This window comes from Pipra filicauda, unplaced genomic scaffold (assembly GCF_003945595.2).
Source record: "Pipra filicauda isolate LSUMZ 115617 unplaced genomic scaffold, ASM394559v2 scaffold332_size803855_pilon, whole genome shotgun sequence".
In the NCBI taxonomy this organism is placed as follows: Eukaryota; Metazoa; Chordata; class Aves; order Passeriformes; family Pipridae; genus Pipra; species Pipra filicauda.
The window spans coordinates 371,481-390,079 of NW_024104457.1; the positions used below are offsets into that span (position 1 = coordinate 371,481).

Sequence of the window (18,599 nt, forward strand, 5' to 3'; positions counted from 1 at the left end):
CCTCTCCGGTCAGGGATCTGTTTCCACTCCTCCCCCATCTACTTGGTTTGCTCCATCTGCCTTATGGCAGGAAGGGCAGGGCGTCACCGTCTCCTGCTACAAATGAAGAAAATTATACTGCTTCTATTCTTAGCACTAGTGCTAAATCTAGAACACATATTCTGCAAGGGACCTTAGGAAACACTTTCCCATTCATATTATGTCAGTTTGCTACTCATTCCCGGAATTCTGGACTAAACCACATACAATTTTGATGAGATGACATCAGGTAAAATCACTTGCCATCTAGATAATGGCATCAGAAGTGTGGGGATACACATAATCAGTTTAGGCTATGACTGGGAATGTTAGTTAGGGTTTTTGTTTTGGGTCAAGGAGTTGTTTTACTCTAAACAGAATAAAAAAGCAACTATATTTTTACCTACCAAGGGATATGCATAGAAATGTGAGTGTCTGACTAGTCCATGGCTCTGCAATAGCTATATGATCGAGGAAGGATATAGTGGACATTTTGCATTGGCAATAGGAAAGAAAAGTTGTATTATGTCAACATAGGAATCTCCAACAAGAATAGATTTAACTTCTGTCCTATGGTTTCAGTGATGAACTACCTTCAATATATTATTTAACAGTCTGGCCTCTTCTGTGTTGGGTTATGCACTGTGGACCATACTTGTTCTTGCAGAAAGACTATTTACACCTAACAAACTTGTGCAATAGTGTTTGCACCACATACTGCAATGGCATCATTTCACCTGCCAGTGAAGCTGCATGAGGTCACTTGGCTGAGGTCACTTGGCTTGTTCAGGTGGAGATGAGGAGACTGAGGGGAAACCTCACAGCACTTTACAGCTCCTTCACAAGGGGAAGAGGAGGGGAAGGCACCAATGTGACAGGACCCAAAGGAACAGCATGAAGCTGTATCAGGGAGGTTTAGCTTGGATATTAGGAAAAAGTTCTTCACCCAGAGGCTGAGCCAGAGGCTGGCTCATTACTGGAACAGGCTCCCCAAGCAAGGTCACAGCACCAAGTCTGACAGAGTTCAAGAAGCGTTTAGACAATGCTCTCAGGCACATGATGTGACTCTTGGGACTGTCCTGTGCAGGGCCAGCAGTCAGACTTTGATGATTTTTGTGGATCCTTTCCAATTCAGGATACTCTATGACTCTATGAAATACAGGTTTTATTTATACATTCCATTGACATGAATCATACAGATTTTATTATGTAATAGCAAAAGAAATTTGGCTTTTGGTAGGATGCTTGGAAAAAAAAATGAAAGAATCTGTCAGTGTTTTATAATGATTAGACAGTTACATCTCAGACCACATGTAAATGATGGAGTAAACAAGGAAAAGGATGTCAGAGGTCTCTTTCCAAATTCTAGTTTCAGCAAATCCCTTTGCTGTCTTTTCCTTTGCATCTTCAAAAAGTTGTAGCTGTATTTTTCCAACACTGCTTCCTTTTTCTTGATACTCTGACTGATTGAATTATTCTTACTTTTAGGTTTTTAAGGCAATTTTTATCTGATATATTACAGATTTATGCTAAGCTTCAATGGGCACCTTTCAAGCTAATGCTGTTTGTCTTCTGACTAAAATAAGCAAAACTCCTACAAGTCAAACTACATCAAGAGCAGATGCCTTGCAGGTCCTTGTTTTCAAGAATAAAAGTAATTGGGTCTTCAGGCACCTGGGATACACCTTAATTTGTCTGTCTCATAGCTAATTGAGAAGGATTGCATTCTTGCAAAGTGGCACTTTGGCCAGACTAATAGCAGCAGAAGGGAACTGAGTAGGATTAAGATCTTGCTCTTGCTCAATTCTACCGTGTTACCAATCCCTAGAGAGTGCCTTACTACAAAAGAATTATGGTCCAAGGCAATTTCCTTTGTCAACTGCTGCAGCTTTATAACTGTAAAGGGAAAGACGGGAGGACGCAGAGAATAAAGAACAAAATGAGACAAAGAAAAAAAGCAAGAAATTCAGCCCTTATAAAATAAGAGTTCTTGTCCATTACTGAAATTACATAGAATGTTAAAAGACTACGGTTTATTTGCTTGGTACTGACAGACGACCTACCAACTTTTGTTTCTAGCCACGGAACATAAAACTGTATGAATCATGCTTGATGGCTTATATTAAAGTTATAGTAGCTATTTGTTCAGCGTTTCAAATTCTGAGCACAGAAAAAGTATTTTTTCGCAAGAGTTACATCATTAAATCTCCATCTTGAAGTAAGTCCAGTTTCCTCTTGCCTTCTCTATTACTAAACTTTGGGTATCAAGGGGGTTTTGCATGCTGTTTTATTTCAATATGCTGTATATGTATTAGTTGAATGAAGGAACAGACCTTAAGGTATGTATCCCCAGAAAACATGGAGTTTTTTCCTAAAGAAATTCAGAGAACTACTGCTCTGTGTGATTTAATAGTCTTTCAGCATGAAAAACAAATTAAATATATTTGCAATGCTGCTTATTGTTTACAGTGTATTCTCTTTTTTGATGAAGTGCACAAGGTTTCTGCAAGAGAACAGAGGACAGGTACACTGAGCTTTGTTGATATGAGCCCTGTGGGCCATAATAGAGCTTTTTGTTACTTTGTTCTAGCACCACCATATAATTCAGCAGCACCTTAATCTATTTTCAGTCCTACCAGGAATGATTTTCTTCTCTTCTGACAAATATATATTTTTGACTGCTGGTTTAATGAGCGGTAAATATGATGGAGTACAGTCATAGCACTTTGCACAGGTAGGTATATTGCAATGTATATTTACACAAACATATATATTATTCGTAGAAGTTATGATGCAAATATGCACATTTTAGAAAAAAAATCTAATGAATATGCCAGTATAAACAGAAACATGCATAACATACATGTCTACATATATTCACCCATACACTTTAAGTATAGTCAATTTTTTTTTTGTTAGGAGCATGTTAAAAGTAAGTTATTGAATGCCACTCAAGTAAGTAGTTTTACATATTGGATCACTTTCAGAATAGTATTTAGATAAATTTTTGTACACATCTTGTTAATCTGTATAATCTACCAGTTTCCATATTAATTCTTAAGGTTGGCTGCAAAACCTTATTTATAAATGCTTATCATAATATATGTGCATGTCCATACCTAACATAAATTATCCACAAGAGTTATATTTGTTCATTAAAACATTGATGTCTATTTGCTAGCTAATGTTAGACAAATTTAGGACCTGAATTGCTGTGCTGTAATTGTGCAGGACTTGGGAAAAATATTTTCTCCAGTAGAGATTGATACACAATGCTGCAAAAATTACCTAGGGTAAAATTCGGTTTATAACTTCTAAGATCAAGTTAGATCAAACTAATATTTTGCTTATTTTTAGAATTTTCATAGTTTAAAAACAAATAAACAAGATAAGTTTTCTGTATTACAAATAAAGCAAATGACATTGCATTAAAACTGGTGGACATTTTTATGAAGAAATCCCTAGTGGAAGAGATGCTGTGGGGAAATTCCCTATTGATCAGATTTAAACTTCCATGTATACCAGCAAAGGAAGTAGGAGGTCTTTTGACTCCAGGTATATATCTACTGCAAATGAAGGACTACATCACACAAATAAATATAATCAGACATTTACCAATGTCTGCTTGGCCTCTATGTCACACTTTGCTTTCATACCATACCTTGTTAGTAATAAAAAGAGATGACATCTTGCACAGAAGCCTTAGCTCTGGAAAGTGCTACAGAAGAACAAGGACACAAATATACTTGTTGCTACTTGTTAAGGTTCAGGAAGAAGAACTATTTTGTGTCCAAAATTATATTTGGTATTTTATAAACTGCTTAACTGAATTAAGAAATTATTTTCTGAAATGTTGGAAGAATCTGATTTAACTAAGCAGTTTTAAAAACTGTTTGTTCTCCTTTCAGGAAATTACAATGGTTTGTTATAAACAACAATAGCAATAGAGCAACATACCAAATGCTCTAAATGATGAAGTACTGTTGACTTTAAGAGCTATCAGTCAGAAAACAAATAAGAGGAAGAAGGGAATATGCAGCAGAAACAGCCATGATTTATGTCGGTGCTGTTATAATCACGTCACAGTACAGATTTGTTCTGAATAACTCAGTTTAATACTTTGTGTACTCATATTTATCATCCATCTGTACAGACAGAAACAATGTTTTTATCAAATTATGATGTGTTTAACTTGAAATACATTTAGCACAGATGGCAGTTTTTAACCACTTATTTTAACTTACATAGTTAAGTATTATATAGAGATTAAATGATAATAAGCAAGGAAACAAGCCACACAGGGTTGCACGGTTTTTGTCTGGAAACCATAAGAATAATGAGAGCCATTACCCTCTATAAACTTGTTCATGAAAATTGGAAGTGAGTTTGGGGTTTAGAACGTTTGTGAAATTTTGACTGCAGTTTTTCAGTCATGTTGGACAAAACTTATTAATCTACTTAAAACGTAAGAGAAAGAAGCAATTTAAATATTGTTGCATTGCTTACATAACTGGAATATTTGAATAGCTGAATAACGGTTAATCATGAGTTAAAGAATTTGGCTTCCTTCACTTAGCTTATTAGTGATTATGAACTTTTAAAGACAGTTCACAGTCAACTCATTAGTGATTAAGAAAGAAAACTTAAAATACCATATGCACAACCCTAAGGATAAAATTTAAATTGCCTCAAGATTTACTGAAGGCACCACTGCAACAAAATATGACAGGGCTTCTCAGGTGTCCCCAGAAACTACTTTGTTTCAGAAATTAGTTTGTTTTATGAAGATCTTTGTGTTCTGGAAAATCTGTAAGTGCCATAAATAAATAATAATAATAATAAAGCATTTAATGATATCCATTAGATCTGTTCTCTGAGTACTTGTTCAAGACCTTCTCTGAATTCATTGAAACATTTTGAATTTGTGATGTTGTTCTGTGAGAAGTGAGAAACATACCGAATGAACAGTTCATTTTGACACTGAACTCTGAAGTCAATAGAATATGGCTTTGAGTTAAGCTCTACCCAAAAAAGAGTGGTTGAAATTGGTATGAGCAGCGCCAAAATAACAGAATTGAACATGTACAAGAGGAGGAGTACTAAGATGATCAGAGAGCTGAAGCACCCCTCCCATGAAGACAGGCTGGGAGACCTGAGGCTATCCAGGATGGAGAAGAGAAGGCTGTAGGGAGATCTTGTTGCTGCCTTTCAACAGTTAAAGGGGGCTTATATGAAAGATGGAGAAAGAGCTTTTACCAAGGCCTACAGTGACAGGACAAGGGACAATGCTTTTAAACTAGAAGAAGGTAGAGTTTAGATTAGATATAAGACATTTTTTATTATGAGGGTGGTGAGTCAGTGGAAGAGGTTGCCCCAAAAATCTGTGGATACCCCAATGCTGAAAGTGAAAAGATGATAGTTTGTACTGATTTCTCAAATACAAATTGTAAAAAATCATAGAACTTATAAAAAATTATATGTAAGTATCTTTTTAATGAAAAGTATGAAATTTTAAATAATGTCTTTGTCTTTAATACTGAGTATCTTAATTCATGGGACATTTCTTAGGATTTGTGTACAGTCTTAATCCATAAATGTATATGTAAATATTAATAAGATATAAAAAATTTAATTTAAATTTTATTCATGTTTTTCTTGTCCTGCAAACTGCTTTCCATTCTTCATTGTTTTCTCTGAATTTTCTTGGAAAATAGATTTTGATTTCCTGCTTCATATGAACTCCTTCATTATGTGAAGAAATAATACTTTTAGCCCTTGTGACTATACATGTCTAGTTTATGTCTCAGTTTATGTCAGATTAGCAATATTGTTGAAGAACATTCCAGCATAGGCACAACTTACACCTGTCGCCATCATAATGAAGATATCTGAATAAATTTTTGGCTAAGAGAATTGCAGCTTTCATCTTTCCATAAAATGATGGAGACTAGGTAATATTTTTCCTGTTTAGGCACTCATTAAAATGTGACTGACACACTTAGAACAGGTTTTAGACAAGTTTTCTTCCTATGGCTTGTTTGGCAATTTTAATTCTAGCAGTCACTTGGCAAAAGATTATACTTCTTTCTACTGTATTGTTTCTCTTCTCTTCTAATGCAATTGCCATCCTTACCTCACACTGCCTAATGCCTAACAAAACAACATCTTTTTTTTTTTAATTCATGGTGATATTTATATTTTATTCTAACATACAATACAATACATACAATACAAGGAGTGATGAGTTCAAACTGAAAGAGTGAAAATTTAGGTTAGATATGCAGAAAAAATTTATTGTAAAGGTGATGAGGCACTGGAACAGATTGACCAGAGAAGTTGTGGATGTCTCATCCCTGGCAGTGTCCAAGGCCAGGTTGGATGGGGCTTTGAGCAACCTGGTCTAGTGGAAGGTGTCCTTGCCTATGGCAGGGCGGTTGAAACTAGATAATTTTAAGATCCCTTCCAACCCAAACCATTCTATGATTCTATAATATTATACATATATATATATACATATATGTATACATATATATATATACAAACACACATTATATATGTGTTATATATATAGGTATTATATATAAAAATATTATTGAAGGGTGAGGAAAAGTTCACTTTTTTTTACTGAGCCACTGCATTTTAATTCTGTTGCACTGATTTTTTGTCTAATGCCCTCTAAACTGATAGTCCCATTTCACTGATGAATCATTCAAGGTCTTTTACATAACAAAAAGAAACATACATACATAAGTATTTGAATTCCAAATTTACCACTCTTTGAGCAAACAAACAGCAGAATGGAGTGGGAAGAATAAAAGGGTTAGGATGAGCAGAGTAATGTGGTGGGAAGGGTTGACTTAAGATAGAATATAAGAGCATATTCTGTAGTCAAAAGGGCATTTCCAGCAATTGCTGGTGGCAATATTGCAGCATCTCAAAATAAAACAGGTACTGAAGAGAAGCGGAACTTAGAAGAAAGATTTCACATTCTCACATAACAGCAGTGTCAAGTAGAAGCACTAAAGCCTGCTTACATTTTAGTACTTGCCAACAATTAGTACAATTGTCAACATACTCAGGCTCTCAGTGATTTTACTGAGATTTGGACTTGCAATAATGTAACCTGGAAATTGGTGCCATACTATTTACTGAATAAAGCAAACTCTTTCATCACTCGTACTGAGCTTTTTTTGAGGCTGATGGGAAAAGCTGATGGGTGAGACGTACAGACTATGGTTGATTTATACTTTTACAGACACCTGAACAAAATACATCTAAAACAGAAACTGGGAATTGCTATAATAGCACACACTCTCACTCATGAAACAAGAGAAGAGAATGGAAGGTTATTTTCAAAACTCATAGATCAGCTTGAAACCAAGAAGATTATTTCTTCTCAAACCAAAGACACATCAGCAAAAGAAACATCAAACTCAATCAGTGTGGGCTTTCATGTGAAATTAAAGAATCAAGATCTGATGGTTGTTTCAGATTGATATTGGTATTGATTTTTCAATAACAAGCACATAAAGAAGACATCTTCTCACATAATCAGAAATCAGTCCTGAATTTAAACTAAAGCATGAGAGATTTGACAAGAGATGATCTATTTCTATAACAAAGAGAAGGACATTTTAAGGATACTACTTATCTCAAAATGTTAGAAAAAACAAGGAATAATAATAGTGTTATAGAAACAAGTCTTAGAACTTTACCTTTGTGGCAGCATCAAAACAAACAAAGCCCGTGTTAAAGTCAATGGTAAGTCCCATAAGATGACTCTCCAAAACACACGCATACGTCTTGCACTGTAAAAGAAAAACCAGAGAAGGTTGTCACCACAGAACACATTTCTTAAAAAACTTTCTAGAACCACTATTTCTATGTCTTTATTCTAATGTTTATATTTCTCAATATTATTATCAGAAAAGAGTAATTTGTCTGTAAATACATCCATTTATTGTCAGTGTATTTCAAATCAAAGAATTTTGATGAGTGATGAAGTTATCTAAGTAATGTGAAAAGAGGATTTCCTGCTATTAGGGAAAAAATTAAACTGAATCAGAATCGCCTCAGTGACTTATCAGTGCAAATTACTAAAAGCAAAGTTTTATTATTCTCAAACCCTCTTATTTATTTTTCATACCCAGAAAATTTTAACATTAACATATTCCTTTTAGCTTTTTAAGAAAAAAATATCTCTTTGGTATGCTGTTTCCTGTGGTTCTGTGCTGTCCTAAATCTCAGTGAAAAGGTAGCATTTCATACAATTTAGCAACTCATATAATCATATGAAATACCTTTTTTGCTTCAGCTAGTGGACCAATACATCTCAAATATTTCTATGATAAACCTTGAGATCCTGAAAGACTTTCTCATTCCACAATTTTTATATATATGTATCTATTTCTTTCCATAACATCACACTTCAACACATGCCGTGAGACATCTATTAAAATAATATTCAGGATCAAAACTATAGCTGTGCTTGGAGGTTGACTTCAGGTACAAAATGACAGACTTGTATTTTTCATCACAAAATATGTAAGAAAAAATTAAAACATTTCCAAATCTGTTGCAAGTTCTTTAAAGAAGCCATTCTTATTTTATAGACATTTTACCCTCCAGATTAAATTAAATACAGGTATGTTCTTCAAAAATTGATGTAACCACTAAAAAAATGAAATTATAACAAAGACTTCCATGATCTATAATGTGTCAGAGTATCAAAATATAAATTGTAAATATAGTAACAATGTGAGTTACTAAACTGCTAGTATTACAAAAGTACCTATGACTATTTTTGGCATTTTGATTATCAAGGATAAATCAAATGCCTTTACTTATATATTCTTTGAGTGGGTTCTTTGGATTATAAATGGTCTTCCCCAGAACGTAAGAAGCTTCTAACAGTTGAAATACACATTGCAATGAAGGAAAATTGAAAACTTCACAGTTAGTTTTCATATTAGCATAAAACTGGATTTTTTTTCTTAGGTCAACTATACCATAAAACTGCTATGAATATGAAAACTTTGATTGTAAATCAATGTTATTGAAAAAGAGGATATTGTGTTTGGCACCATCTCATTAGTACAAAAAAGAATACTATATAAAGTATCATGGCTAGGCATCGCCAAGGAAGATTTGGGAAGGGTGCTACCCATGTATAATACAAGCACGCTAGTGGCTAAAAAGGCCAATATGAGATAGACAAGACTGGTTGCAAAAGGCACAGCAGAAAGACTCCTTTGGTGATATTGGCAAGACATGATTCTTTCTGTGTTGTCTTTCTTCCTGGAGAATGATCTTGCGTGCGTTCTCAAAGGAAGCAGTAGAAGGTTATTAGAAAGGGCTCAGAAAGTGCGTTGCCATATCTGACTTGGCCATGCTGATCCTCATGGAGTGAGATGATCATTTTAAGGAACTTGGGGGGACATCCTAAATGTTCCAAAATCTTCCATAGACCTTTTCTACTCACAGTATCGAAAGCCTTGGTGAGATCAACAAAGGTTACATAGAGACCTTGCAGTTGTCTGAGAACAAACACCATGTCTGTGGTGCTCCTGTTGGCTCTGAAACCACACTGGCTTTCAGGTAGAAGTTCTTCTGCTCTAGTGGGTATTAGTCTGTTCAAAAGTATTCTTGCCAGGATTTTGCCAGCAATGGAGAGCAGAGTAATACCACGGTAATTTGAACAGTCTGATTTATCTCCTTTCTCCTTATGCAAAGTGATGATGACTGCATCACAAAGATCTGATGTTCTAGTGATGATCTAGTTCCCAACAGCGCAGTATGAACTCGTGAAATTTAGTATGGAGTGCTTGGCCCCCATGTTTCCAGACTTCAGGTGGAATTCCATCAACCCCAGCTGCCTTGCCGATTTTCACCTGTTGTATGGCCTTAAGAGTTTCTTCCATAGTAGGGGCAGTATCCAATTCATTCTTCACCGGTTGCTGTGTAATGTGCTGTATTGCAGAGTCTTGAACTACACAGCTGGTACTGAAAAGAGTCTGAAAGTGTTCAGACCATCGATTCAGAATGGAGGTTTTATCTGTCAGAAGCGTTTGACCATCTGTGCTGAGTAGAGGGCTTTGGACCTGGTATGTAGGCCCGTATGCTGTTTTCAAGGCCTCATAGAATCCTCTGTAATCACCCGCATCTGCGCATAATTGAGTTTTTTCTGATAGATCGATCCACCACTTGTTCTGGATGTCACGAAGTTTCTGTTGGAGCTTGCTGCATGCAAGACAAAAGGCTGCTTTTCTTACATGACAAGATGGCAGTGCAAAGTGTGCTTGGTGAGCAGTTCTCTTCTTCCTCAACAATTCCTGGATCTCTTGATTGTTTTCATCAAACCAGTCCTTGTTCTTCTTGAAGGAGAACCCTAAGGATTCTTCAGAGGACTGCAGGATGCTGTTTTTAATATGTTGCCAGTGTTTCAGGAGAGGGATCTATAGAATGATTTTTGAGCCTAGTTTGAAGATTTGCTTGGAATCTGTCTCTCACTGTGACTGTTTGAAGATTGTTAATTTGGAGTCTCCTCCTCAGGATACCACCCCTTTTAGGTTTGAACTTAAGGTTGGAGTTAAGTTTACAGCGCATATATAAAGTATATATGTAAAATACACATATAAACTATATATGTAAAGTAATATATTTCAGTTATAGTTAATGAATTCACATATGCAAGAATGTTCAGGTTTTACATGCAAAGTAAAAAATTTACAGTTTTGGAGAATTATATTGCAAACTTCTAACGAGATACGAACTACATTTTAATTTGTAAACCCCCAAGATCTGGAACAGACTTAGAGCCTCTACCAGAAATTAAATTTTGGCAAGGAGACAGTATATCAGATTTAAAATATATATAGTCATCTAAAGTCATCTAACTGCACACCTCAACACCAGAGGTGAACCTACAGTGTGTAGTGCAGCACCGTGCTGAGCTGGCACAACTACCTTTGCTTAAGCATGGCATTGTGCCTGGTCTAATTAGCCTCATTGGGAAGTTAAGATTTATGAGAAACAGGACATATTCCTATGGGGAGAGGCTGAGGGAGCTGGGGTTGTTTAGCCTGGAGAAGAGGAGGCTCAGAGGTGACCTCATCACCGTCTATAACTACCTGAAGGGAAGTTCTAGCCAGGTGGGGGTTGGTCTCTTCTCTCAGGCACTCAGCAATAGGACAAGGGGGCACGGGCTTAAGCTCCGCCAGGGGAAATTTAAGTTGGATATCAGGAGACAATTCTTTACAGAGAGAGTAATCAGGCATTGGAATGGGCTGCCCAGAGAGGTGGTGGATTCACCATCCCTGGAGATTTTTAAACGCAGATTGGACGTGGCACTGAGTGCCATGATCTAGTAAATGGACTGGATTTGGACCAAGGGTTGGACTCGATGATCTCGGAGGTCTTTTCCAACCCAATCGATTCTATGATTCTATGATTCTATGATTCAGGGCTGCACTGAAAAACTAACCTGCTTCCTAGATTGAAGGTTCTTTATACAAAAGGCAGTGTGCAGTTGATGAAGTATCATGTAGTTCAGCTCAGTGTAGTTATTTGTAGGAAGAAACTGCAGACCACCAGTAGCAGCTGATGCTTTACTTAGCATAAAGTGGCATAAGACCACTTTACGCTCTTGGATCATGTACTCCATGATGTTCAAAATAATTCAGAGAAGCAAAAATGTGAGAATAACAAAAAGATCTTGGGACAATGAGATTTCAGTTTCTTTGGGGAAAAATGTCCCTTGTTTTATGCATGTGTTGTATGCACTTGCACATATTTCTGGGTCACAGCTCAGAGCAGGAGTGTGAACTTTTTGACACTAATTACCTTTGTTAAGATTTTTCTCATCTTTATTTTCTTTAAATTGTCGTTTAATTCAACCATTTGAGAAAGCAAAAAATGCAGAAATTGTTCCCCAGATACAGGACAATTTAATATTTCTTTTTTTTAACAAATATTTTAAAACCTTAAAAGTGACTTTTATTTATATATACTGTGAATGTTTGGCTTTGGTTGCTGATTTCTCACATAGAGCTCATGAAAACTTTATCAGAACTGAAGCATCCCCCTCCCAAAAGAAGTAAAATATACCAGCATTCATTTTTTTGTTCTCTCACAGAATACAGAATCTTAAGTTGGGCTTATGAATAATTCAATGGATCAGGCAGGGGCTGAAGGAGACAAACCAAAGTTCCTTAGATTTTACTTCCTCAATACATACAGTTTAAATTATGGAAAAAAACAATACATTGAGAGCTTAGTTTAAGCTATCTCTGAAGCTGAAGGAAACCATACTATAAACCTAAGACTTAATTCAGACTTTCAAACTCCGATTCAACTTTAATGAAGGCAAATGTTAAAGTACTGGAACACAAAACTGCTTACATAATAAACCTTATATTAGAGAACAAACAGCTACAATACAAACAATGACAGCAATAAAAAAAGTCACAACAGAAGAGGTGAAAATTTTAGCTTAAAGTAGTAGGAACACAAAGGGAACGTGACAGTCATATATTATTGCACATTGTTGTGCAAGCCAGAGCATTCTTAGATTCTTCATACAACGATGCTATGAGATAGTAAGGAAAAAGGATCTTCAATTCAACTATTTTTTTTCTTTTAATAGTTAATAAGGAAAATGGATTAATCACTTACTACACTAAACAAGACTAACAAAAAAGCAACTAACACATCAAAATACCAATAAATTATTGTATCATGTTCTTAAATTATTATCAGCTTGATGATGCCTCCTGTAATACATTTCTTTTCTAAAAAAACTCAAATTATATATTTATAATGAGGCATTTAAAAATACTTTAATTCATTATATGTTTTTTGGAATTAGATCAGAATAGGGTCCTTATTAACCTCTTGTGGAGGTTAATGCCAAATTATATTCACTGAGTAGCTGTTATTATTGGTATGATTATGGAATAGTTGAATAATTTTAAAAGGCAGTTTTAAACTGCAGTTATATTTTGAAAATCATAAGACTTTATTGTAAGGAAAACCTGCACACAGATAGATTATCATTCATATTAAATATAAATAATCACATTAATATGATTTAATAAGCCATAATTTTAGTAAAACTGTACAGGTGATACCTTAATTTTGAACCTGTCACTTTTTTTTTTCTCACAGTGCAGTGAAAGAACTTGGAGACAAGTTATACCACCAGGTTTTATCTGCATCTTCAAATTGCTGGATGAAAGCAGAAATGGTTGTTGAAAGGAAAATGAGGAGGTCAAACTCAGTTATATTAAAAATATTTTTTTTTAATTGAGATAGAGAAAATATAGAAAAAAAGTTGAAATAATGATTTCCACAATAACAATCTATCATGAGAAATACAATCATCCACCTTTACAGATTTGCTATAATCAATCAATCAATCTATCAGCCTCAGGAAATCATTACTTTGTGCTTTTAGTTGCTACTCTGAACTTCAAGAGAGAGAAAAGAAAGCTGCAATGGTTAAGACTAATCTAAGGTTAAGATTATTAGGGAAATTATTTGCGGGAAGCATGAGAGCAATTTTGAAAAAAAGAAAAACTAGGAATGCTATAGTATAAATCAATATTAGAATAGAACAAACAAGAAGTGGCTTCTGGGCTAAAAATCATTCAAGAAAAATGCCATATATTCTTCTATTGATGGCACAGTAATGCTTCTATAAACTGTGTTGCAGTCATTTATGTAAGGTAAGAAAAGTTTCGGTAAAAGGTAACACAGCGTATGAAATAAAGAGGAAAGTTGAATCTTCTCCAGCTCCTCCAACAATGGTAATACACATTAAAACTGACAGCACTGTAGTCTTTCCAAAATGGATCATTATTAGCATATACTAATTCAATCTGTCTGCATGTGGTGCTTCATAGGTCAGAACAGGACTAATATATAACTAACTATTTGTCTGAATAAAACCGTGCTTGCATTCCCAGGATGACGCAGAAAATGCATGAGCCAATACTTGCACAGGCTAATATGCTAATGTAACTCCTGTAGGTGTGTATAACTCATGGTAACATCGACTAAAGCTGTTCTAACCACGTGTATATTTTATGACTAGAACATCAATATAACAACTAGGATTAGGTAGGTTATAATTGTGGTGTGTGTTTTTTTCTCCTATTTAAAGTAAAAAAGTCATGACTTTTTGGTCATATGAGGGAAACAAAGTTATCTTTAAACACTCATAGGTTATTTTGCTATAAAAATTCACTAGTAATTGGCACCTGAATGTCATCCATCTTTGCTGTCATCTGACATTTGAGTAAATACATAAGAAACAAGAAATGTGTGAAGAGAGAATAGTGTATCTGAGGTACAATTTTGTTCTTGTTTGTATCCAGTGAGTACTTCATTCAGTGTACTCTCATTCCTGGTATTACAAGGACAACTTAATTCCTGCAAAGTTCTCTTGTGAAATCCAGTAGCAAATAGAGTAGCATGCAAGACAGTAAGGATATCTAAACAGCTGGTTTTTGTCCCTGATCTATAGATTGCTTTTCTGCATTTGTCCATGAACTTCAGTTAACAAATATGTATCACCAAGTCATAATAACTCAAAGATTGTATCTGAGGTGATCTCTTCTGAACGTTAGATCACAAGCTGTTTGGGAACACCAACAGGCTTCTCATGCAATTACTTACATAAACAATAATAATTTGACAACTGCAGAAGGTCAGAAGATTTCTTAAATTGCATCATTATTTCATATGCACCTAATTTGTTAATGTACCGAAAGGTGATCAGGCAGTTGTTCTCACCTGTATCCGTTCAACTTCTAAAAAAGTTGCTGTTTGGAAGGCTTTTTCCCATAGTGTTAGGTCAGACTCTAGCTCCACAGAAAAGTAAAGATCTTCTCCAGATTCAGACTGGACACTGAAGCAATGTTTCCGCCGGTCCAGTAGATCACTGTCCTGATGAAAACCTGAAGTTATATAATCTGGCATACATCAATTAATATTTTTAATTGCAAACATCTATGCCTCAAACCCAGCATTTTTAAATGCCATTTTTAATGCTAGTAGTAACTACTGAGAGCTGAGGAACTGAAAACTAGGGTTTTGGTCTAAACATTGACATTTCAATGAATTTAAAACAGGACACCTATATGCAGAATGGTACAGAAGCACACAGTATATCTCTGGCATAACTTTGAATATTTTATCAAATCACTTCTCATAATGTTGTCAGCTATACACTTTTAGATTAGATAAATTCTATAAAAGGTGTCCACTTTCTATTCACATGAAGAACACAAATATCAGCTTCTCTGACCTATTTGACTCACACACTCTGCTCTGGAACTTTGGTCAAAGGAAGAAAGAGACTTAGTTTAAGTAGTGTGAAAAGTCCATCTGCCCTATTTTCCCTATAGATAAGTTCATATTTCTGATAGCTTACAAAATTCAACTTAGCATTTGTCTTTAAATGGATACTGCCAGTAGAGACTACAGTGGCTTCCAGTGGTTAGGTTGCTGGCTTTGGACCTGGAGGAGAAAGTTACTTTTGGCTTTACTTTCAACATAACACCACACAATGAATATCAGGTTATAAATATTTAAGAATGATTGCTAGCATTTGTAATTGGTACTAAACAAAGGAATAAGCAAATTAATCAGGAAATCCATTCACTAAAATGTTTTCAAATATTTATTTATTCATTTATTTGGTATGGGATGCTTTATGTTAAAATTCTGCCACACAATTTGTCCTTGTGAATAATACACTTGCAGAAACAAGTTTAATTAATTTTTGTCCCTGCCATGCCAAAGAAGTTGCCACAAGTCACAGTTTCATCAACTGTCCTTGCCAATACATCTGGAAATTTGGTTATAAGTAGCCTGTGTGCAACTTCTACAATGCTACCTCACAGCAAAAGACACAGTTAAGATCAGTAAAGGAGACTTACAGGACAGTATTGCTTTCTACTTATACACAACTTGAATAGACCAAGGGGAGCATAATCAGATGATACAAGCTGGAAGAGCATCTTACATTTTTTAAGACATCTCTCCCTGGGGCAGAGAACTAGGAGCCTAAAGCTGACTGAGAAAGGAAATACAAAAACCAGGAACCTGTCTGAAACTATTACTCTCAGGCATACAAGTAGGCAATGGTAGATCATACACTACTTTCCCCTTTCTATTCATTCAGTAGACGTGTGACAGACCTCTTCAAGAAAGCCAGTACAGCATGCATTCATGAATGCTTCTGGTTCAAGACTGCTTTACAATTTCTAGAAGAATCAGCTATGGAGGGAACATACCCTCTCTTTGCAATCACCATGACAAAAACAAGTTGCTAGGATTTTAAAATGACCAGTCACTATGGAATAATCTCCTTACTTACTTCCATCAAGTCCTAAGCTTAGTAGCTCAATAGAATTAAGTCATGTGTGGAAAAATCAGCATGAACACAGGCTGTTCGATCTTACAAACAGCATTTAAAAAAAAAATTATTATTCTCACAGATTTTTCTTTCAATGTTCAGAGGGCTGTGTAATTGAACCACTTAGATGTAGCTGAACAATAGCCTATGTCGTATGACAAATACTTATGTCTCTTTTTTTCTATCTTTTTTCTCCATTTTTTTCCCCTTCCACTCAGGCCCTTCTGCTAAAATTAAAGTGTTAATTCTGCTCACAGTATGTTCTGACCAGCACTCAAAAAGAGGTTATAATGTCTAGATTATTGTTAATGACACCTATGCTCCATTGCACACATAGCACCAAAGTACACAGAGCAGCAGCAGGGTAACAAATGTTTAACCTTGCAGATATGTGTAGCAACATAAAACTTAGAATCACAGAAGGGAACTTAAAACCATCTAGTTCCAACCCTCTGCCATAGGTAGTGACAGGTCGATCAAAGTCTCATCCAACCTGACTCTGAACACTTCCAGAGATGGGGAATCCATAACTTCTCTGGGAAACCTGTTGCCTTACCACCCTCACAGTAAAGGATTTTCCAATCTAAACCTACTGTCTTTGCGTTTGAAGACATTCCCCCTTGTCCTGTCACTACATGCTCTTGCAAATAGTACCTCTTCATCTTTCTTACAGGCTCCCTTTAGGTACTGTAAGACCACAATTAAGTCACCCTGAAGCCTTCTCTTTTCCAGGCTGAACAATCCCAATTCTGGATGACTGTTGGACTCTCACTCCTCCAGGGAAGAAAACTACTTCTTATACCATAAGAAGTATAAGAATTCTGGAAGCACTTCTTGTCTAACAGGTCTTAAGCAGGCTCTTTAATTCACTGTGTTTCCAGAGCTACACCTGATTGAATGGGCCTGTTGGTCCATAACCAAAGGGACCTATTCAGCATGGAGTCTGACAAGACTCATGTGTAAGATACATGTATTTCCTGGAGAAGGCTTTAGTTCTTCATAGCTGTAATCTCAGAAGAAACTAAAAATATTTTGAACTCATCTTTACTTATTCTTGACAATAATCAGTAATTATTGCTAATGCAAACTCTTAAATCCTTTTTTAAACATGACTATGGCACTAGGTGGGATCACAGGAATCACTGTCATTAAAACAACTGAAGTAACAACCCCTGCTTTTAAATGGGAGAGAGCTTAGTGCAGTGCTCTGTTCCAGAATGCATATCTCTATTTATCTGGGTACAGTTAAGGTTTTATGCTTTTGAATTACATTGTTAGACTCTTCAATTCTTACAGGCGTTTTTTTACCTATGGAGAAGAATATGCTGTCTACAAAAAAGGGAAGAGTCATTGTGTAGACTGAGAAAAACAAAATGTTAAAAGTTTTACTGAGATGGAACTCAAAAAGTGTTTGAAAAATGCAAAAATCTCAGAAGTCTTTGAAGTGATTAAAAAAAGCCCATGTATTTTATAATCAACATTGATAGCAATATTGATAGTAGATTTACTAAGCATTACATCAAACCTAGCTGATGAAATGAGAAAGAAGAGCTAAATGGGGTCTACAATATTTATGCAGGTTTTTGCTATTTGTATATGAAAATGAGACCATGCTTTGATTTAGAAAAGATCTAATCAGTCCTAGGTAGCATTTCCCCTCAGTGTTTTACATATAAATATTTTAGAGTATGTCAAATATTACATCATATTGTGACAAACAACACACATAATGTACTAATTTATTTTTGGCATTTATATTTTATTTCATTCTTATTTGGAATGAAAACAAAATTCAGCATTTCCACAGAAAAAACATTTTGACAGAATAATAATTTCAGTTTGTGATTAGCTCTAATGTATGTACTTGTGATTTTGATATCAATAGCTGTGGTTAAGTCCATGGTAATACAAGTTTAGATCAAATACATTTAAATAATTTGCTTCAATTTTTCTAAAATTGCTGATATACATATGAGGTAGTTCTTTACTTGTTAGTGGTATTCCATCCTACTTGTAAAAATACTTTTTGGGCAAGGTTCCCTTTAGTACTGCTTCTGCTTCTTTTTCTGCAAGATATCCCTTCAGTTTTACATTGGTTTTCAAGCATTTAAAATCTGTATTTTAAATGTATAGATCTAATTATGTTTCCATCTTTACAATT

General features: G+C 35.2%; 1 protein-coding gene across 5 annotated transcripts in view; it reads right to left on the bottom strand.

The window, feature by feature from the left end:
• SNTG1 (syntrophin gamma 1) overlaps positions 1-18,599 on the bottom strand; it is a 345,421-nt gene that overhangs the window by 22,850 nt on the left and 303,972 nt on the right. For all 5 annotated transcript variants that reach the window (XM_039383959.1, XM_039383962.1, XM_039383961.1 and 2 more), the window contains 2 exons: positions 14,812-14,964; positions 7,734-7,826 (listed from right to left, as the gene is read on the bottom strand). In XM_039383959.1, the coding sequence (XP_039239893.1) occupies positions 7,734-7,826; positions 14,812-14,964 (246 nt within the window). The remainder of the gene's footprint in view (positions 1-7,733; positions 7,827-14,811; positions 14,965-18,599) is intronic.